Here is a 5,963-nt window from a genome sequence, read left to right on the forward strand (position 1 = left end):
CCCCCCGGGCAGGGGGTTCTGGGGGTATCCTCAGTGGAGCCCCCTCCTGGCCAGAGGTGGGCCTGCACTGCTGGGGCCTGTCCAGAAGGACGGCTGGGGGACCCCATCTGAGGTGCTGGTCTGGACCTCTGTGCTTCCTCACCTCTTGGGGCAGGCTGGGCACGGTGGGGCTGCCTTGGGGTCCTGGGGCCTGCCAGAGGAGGAGCAACCGAATTAAGCAGACCCCACCCCCCGCTGCATGGTTGGGGGGGGGAGTGAGAAGTCTTTGATATAAACCACTCATAAGAACATAAGAGAAGCCCATGTTGGATCAGGCCAATGGCCCCTCCAGTCCAACACTCTGTCCCACAGTGGCCTGAAATACCAGGGGCCATCAGGAGGTCCAGCAGTGGGGCCAGGACACTAGGAGCTCTCTCACTGTTGACCTCCCCTCCCAGGCACCAAGAATACAGAGCATCCCTTGCCCCAGACTGAGAGTTCCTGTCTATCCCTTGTGGCTCATAGCCACTGATGGACCTCTGCTCCATATGCTTATCTAATTCCCTCTTGAAGCCATCCGTGCTTGTAGCCTCCACCACCTCCTGTGGTAGTGAATTCCATGTGTGAATCACTCTTTGGGTGACGAAGGACTTCCTTTTATCCGTTCTAACCCGACCGCTCAGCGATTTCATGGAGTGCCCACAAGGAGTTCTTGTCTTGTGAGAAAGGGAGAAAAGTACTTCTTTCTCTACCTGCTCTATCCCATGCATAATCTTATAAACCTCGATCATGTCACCCCTCAGTCGTCTTTTCTCCAAGCTAAAGAGCCCCAAGCGCTTTAACCTTTCCTCATAGGGAAAGTGTTCCAACCCTTTGATCATTCGAGTTGCCCTTTTTGAGGTGTGGTGACCGGAACTGTACACAGTACTTCAAATGAGGTCACACCATTGATTTATCTAGGGGCATTATGATACTGGCCGATTTGTTTTCACTCCTCTGCCTTAGAGGCACCTGGGGACATCCTTTGGGATTGCAGGGTCGTTCTGTCTCCCCTGGAGCTGGAGGGCCCCTCCCCCCCAGATTCCGCCCGGTCTTCCCCGGAAGAAGCCCGCTGAGGGAGGTGGCACTCCACAAAGTCACGGCTCCTTCCCCGTGTTCCCCGTCAAATAAACGCCTGGAGCAGTGATCGGTGTTCTTAGAAGAATATAGTGAAGCAGCGATTAAATCAGCAGAGTGAGGAGTGAGAGAGCCTGAGTTTGAAAAATAGAAAAAACTTTTCTAGAACTTAACCATGGGGGGGGGGGCGGTGAACAGGATGCAAACAAGAAATGCCAGATTCCTACATCTTTACAGCGAGGGAGATTCTGTAGGAATGGCAACGTGTCTTCTCCACAAGGCAGTAAAAGAGACCCCAATATATGCTAAACAATGCTCCCTCTAAGCTGTGGATTCCTGTGAGCAAAAGTTCTACTTGGTGAGCTCCTGGCGTTAAAGTTGTGAGCCAGCGATTTGGCTGCTGCGTAAATCAGTTTGCTCTGGAGTCACGTCCTTTCTGGGCTAAGACAAAAATGTGTGAGCCGGAGGCTAAAACACTGAGCCACCTCACACTAACTCAGCTTAGGGGGAACACTGGTGCTAAACAGCCAATACATTGATTTCCCTTCACAAAGCTACAGGGTCAGGTCCCTTTACTCATACCTCCGACAACAAATTCAGAGTCCAGTCAAGCACCTTTAAGACCAACAGAGGTTTATTCAAAGGATGAGCTTTGTGACTCACACAAAGTTACCGTAACTATAATTACTGAAGTGCTTTGACTTGCTAAGCCCAACAAGCTGCCTTCTACCAAATCAGACCTCCTGTAGCTCGCCAGAGTCTTCCACAGCACCTGTGCCCCAATCCTTGACTGGAGATGCCACCGGGGATTGAACTGAGGGCCTTCTGGGTGCCAAGCAGAGGCCCTGCCACTGAGCCACACGGCCCCCTCTCCCCAACCGCCTCCTGCTCAGGCGACGTTTCTCTTCTCTCCTCTTGCAGGGAAAGCATCCCCGGACGGAGATGGAGACCCGGCGCTCTCCGGCCCAGCGTTCAAGGAAGCCTGGCAGGTCAGCCTCCGTCCCAGAGGCCTGGGCCACACCAAGCGCCTGGCCGGCACCTACCTCCTCTGCCTGACCGACAAGACCATCAGCTTTGTGAAGCTGAACACGGACGTGGCCGCCGTGGTCCTGCAGCTGCTCAACGTCCGGCGCTGCGGCCACTCGGAGAACTACTTCTTCATGGAGGTGGGCCGCTCGGCGGTGACGGGCCCCGGGGAGCTCTGGATGCAGGTGGATGACCTGGTGGTGGCCCAGAACATGCACGAGACTATCCTGGAGGCCATGAAGGCCCTGAGCGAGGAGTTCCGCGTCCGCAGCAAGAGCCAGCCCCTGGCCTCCCCGCCCATCTCGGTGCCCCCTCGCCACCCGCCCCTCAGCACGCCCCCGCCCGGCCAGGCCGCTTTCCCCTGGAGACCCCGCCCCCCGGGGGCCTCCGCCGTGAGCAGGAGCCCCGGCCCCCCCGGGCAGAAGGGGGCCGGGCTGCAGAAGCCGGGTTCCTTGAGCGATTACAGCGTGGTCTCCTCGGACGAAGGGGGATCGAGCCCGGGCGACTCACGCCCGCCCAACACTCCCGACCGGCTGAGTGACCTGGTGCCCGAGGGGGAGCTGGACTACATTGCCATGGGCAAGCGGGCTCTGCCGGACGGGCGCGGCTTGGCCGGGTGGGGGGTGGGGCCCAACAAGCGGGCCTCGCTGCCCCCCCTGGCCCTGGAGAAGGGCAGCCTGCCCCACCGGAAGCGGGCCCTCAAGCCGGTCGCCGCCTCGGCAAGTTACCCGGAGGGCCTCAACCGCAGCACCGACCCCAGCTACATGGCCATGCTTCCCGGCGTGGCCCGCAGTGCGGAGGGCCAGGCCTACATCCCGATGACCCCGAGCAGCGCCTCCCCTCCCCAGGAGAGCGGCGGGAGTGGGTGCTGGGCGGCGGGGGGGGTGGCTCCTTGGCCAGCGACTACGTGAACATGTCCCCCCTCAGCCGCTCGGCCTCCAGCACCCCGCCCGAGTACAGCCCCCTGCTGGCCCCTCCCGGCGCCGCGCCCTTCTACTCCCTGCCGCGCTCCTACAGGCGAGGGGGGAGGCCGCTCTCTTTCCCCTTCCACCCGGGGCGCCTCTCGAGCTCCTCGTCCACCAGCTCAGACAGCCTGGAGGAGTGGGTGGGCGCCCCGTGTTCGGCCCGTCCTCCTCCGAGGCTCCTGGTGGGGGGCAGAGCCACACCGGCCGCACCCCGCAGCTCCGGCGAGTACATCAGCCTCGAATACGGCCCCCGAGCCCCCAGCTGTGTCCACTTGGAGCTCCAAGCCGTGCCGGCGGAGGTCAGCGAGGTGGCGGGGCCTCCTGGCGATGGTGCAGCGGTGCCGATGACCCGTCTGGTGCGAGCAGACGCCCCAGGGAGGCGACACCACGGACCGGAAGCCTTCCCTGAAGTGGAGCAGAACGGGGTGCAGCCCTGCGAGGCCGGGACTGAGCCAGGGCTGAACTATATTGACCTCGACCTGGTGAAGGAGGCCGGGGCGGAGGGGGGGCCCCCACTGCGTGCCGCTGCCGCCATCCCCAGCCAGGGCGGGGCCCTCCACACGTATGCCAGCATCGACTTCCACCGCCCGTGGGAGCTGCGTGGATGCCAGCCAGGCCCTGAGCAAGCCGGTGAGGGAGCAGGCCGGCACTTGAGCGGGGGAGACAGTGGGGGTTAGGGAGGGGAAGGAAGCTCTGGGCAGAGAGAAGATCGGGCCGCCTGTTCTATGGCAAAGGAGACGCCTGTCTTCAGGGGTCATTTCCTAGAAAAAGAGGTGTAGGAGCTCATCTGCAGAACTCATTTGCATATGCCACACCCCCTGACAAAGGGCAGGCATGTTTAAAATGCAAAGGCAGAGAGGCGGGCGGGCTGGAGAAGGGGAGGGCAGGGAGGCAAACATGCCTTGCATTCAAACCCCCCCCCCCCCCGTTTCTCCACCAGCAGCCAGGAAAGGCCGGGGGTCGGGGCTCCTTACTGCCGGAGCGCCGCTCCGGGGTGCTCTAGCAGGAAATGACCCCTGCCTGTCTTCCTGTCTTAAGTTTCACAACAGCCTTGCGAGGTAGGCTAATGAGGGAGGGGGCTGCTCTTCAGCTGTTGTCGAAGGAGGCCACACTGGCGAGTCTTTGGGCGTAGCCCTCTGAGTCAAACTGGGGACCCAAAATAACCTCTGCGATTGATGGGTGTCGTTTTGGGTGGTTACCGTGACCCCAAATGCCACCCGAAGCTCTGTCTCCCCCCCTCCCAGCCCCAGGATTGTTCAGGCATCTCTTTTCCTGCTCTGGGGTGGGTTAGCCCCTTGACATTGTGGAAATGGTGCACACCTTAAGTCACCGGTCCCCTAAATTTGTCGAAATCTGTACCGTGGCCCTGCCTGCGGTGGCCCCGGGGGTGTCTCTGGGCCGGATTTCTCTGGCTCTGCTAAAGAGTTGTCTTCCTGTTGCGCCTCCCCACCTGGCCACAGCCTGGTCTGGACCGCGAGTGGACCCTGTTCCTCTGTCCCCTTTCAACCAGGAAATGTTTTGTAACTTGAGGCAAGCTGCCCGTTTTCTGTGGGGTCTGCATTTCCACTTGGTGCCCACCCCACGGCGAACAAGAGTCCTCCCCTTCCTGGGCTTGGGCCTCCCTCCCAGCCAACTCTTCCCCTTTCCAGTCCTGCTTCAAGCTTCCTTCAAGAGCCAGTTTGGCGTCGTGGTTAAGTGTGCGGAGTCGGACTCTAATCTGGGAGAACCGGGTTTGATTCCCCATTCCTCCACTTGCACCTGCTGGATGACCTTGTGCAAACCACAGTTCTCTCAGAGCTCTCTCAGCCCCACCTGCCTCCCAGGTTGTCTGTTGTGGGGAGGGGAAGGGAGAGGAGTTTGCTCCCTAGTTCCGTTTTCCAGATGGGGAGGGGGGGTGCGTCAGGGATGCCTGAATCTGTTGGGGAAGGGGCCAGGCCCTTTCTCCCCCCTGTCTTTTCCGGCGCTCTCGCCCTCTTAGTTTGTAGCGGCGGAATCAGGAGTAGGGGCGATGGCAGGACGCAGGCCTGTCCGGTGCCGCCGGACTCCTGGGCGCTTGTCCCAGGCCTCTAGCTTAGACATCTGCATCGAGTCCTCCCCCTTCCCCCCCCATATTTTTTGGGAGGCTTGTCCAGGGTGCGGGGGCCGATCCCTCCAAGGGTGCCACAGCAGGGCACGTGCTTTCTTCTGCGGCCTCTGGATCCGTTCTGCCTGCAGGGAGGTTCCGTCAGCCGTTTTGTTACATCTTGTGTCTGAATTGCGTTCCAGAAGGTGTGGAGGAGGAGGATGGGCTTGGTCCGCCAGTGTGCGCTCTTGGGCAGGATCCGTGGGTCTTTTCTGGAGCACCCTTTGAAAAGAGCTCCCCCCCCCCACCCTGAACTGAAACTGCTCCTTTTCCTTCTCTCTTTCATTCCAGAGTTGTGATGCCCCAGAAGCCGCCTCCGGAGAGACCCGGCTGGCCTCAGCTGCTCCTTGGCTGCCCCAGGGGGATTGGGGCCCCTCCTTCCCTCCCTCCTCCCTTCTCTCCCTGCGGCTGCCTGCCATGTGCCTTTTTTGGTGGGGAGGATAAAGCCCTTCCTGGACTCTGCCGGGGTCTCTCTCCCCCCCCACACACCAAAGATGTGCTCTCTGTGTGTGCCCCCTCGTGCCTTGGCTGCCTGCCTGCCTGCCTGTGGGGTTGGGAGACTCCAGGTGAGCCCTCCCCCCAGGTTCCCCCCTCGAGTGCGGGCCTTGCTGCTCCGGCCCCGGCCCCAAAGAAGAGTGTGGGCCCTCTGTCCCCGGGTCTTGTTCACAAGCTGGCCCCTGTCTGCCCCCCCCCCCTCCACTGCCCCGGCTGAAGAGCCAGGGACTTCTTCCCCAGAGACTGGTGGGCCCTCCCCT

At 61.1% G+C, this 5,963-nt stretch overlaps 2 protein-coding genes across 2 annotated transcripts in view; both read left to right on the forward strand.

Moving 5' to 3' along the window:
* Nucleotides 1-3,032, forward strand: part of LOC107124425 (insulin receptor substrate 1-like) — a 6,578-nt gene extending 3,546 nt beyond the window's left edge. The window contains exon 2 of the mRNA XM_015427889.1: nt 2,017-3,032. Within this exon, the coding sequence (XP_015283375.1) occupies nt 2,017-3,032 (1,016 nt within the window). The remainder of the gene's footprint in view (nt 1-2,016) is intronic.
* Nucleotides 2,987-5,753, forward strand: LOC107124441. Its single transcript, XM_015427907.1, has 2 exons — nt 2,987-3,716; nt 5,500-5,753. Exons 1-2 carry the CDS (start codon nt 3,035-3,037, stop codon nt 5,505-5,507), a joined length of 690 nt encoding a protein of 229 aa, XP_015283393.1. The 5' UTR covers nt 2,987-3,034; the 3' UTR covers nt 5,508-5,753.
* The last annotated feature ends 210 nt before the right edge of the window (nt 5,754-5,963 follow it).

Source organism: Gekko japonicus, unplaced genomic scaffold (assembly GCF_001447785.1).
Source record: "Gekko japonicus isolate JY-2015 unplaced genomic scaffold, Gekko_japonicus_V1.1 scaffold761, whole genome shotgun sequence".
Lineage (NCBI taxonomy): Eukaryota > Metazoa > Chordata > Lepidosauria > Squamata > Gekkonidae > Gekko > Gekko japonicus.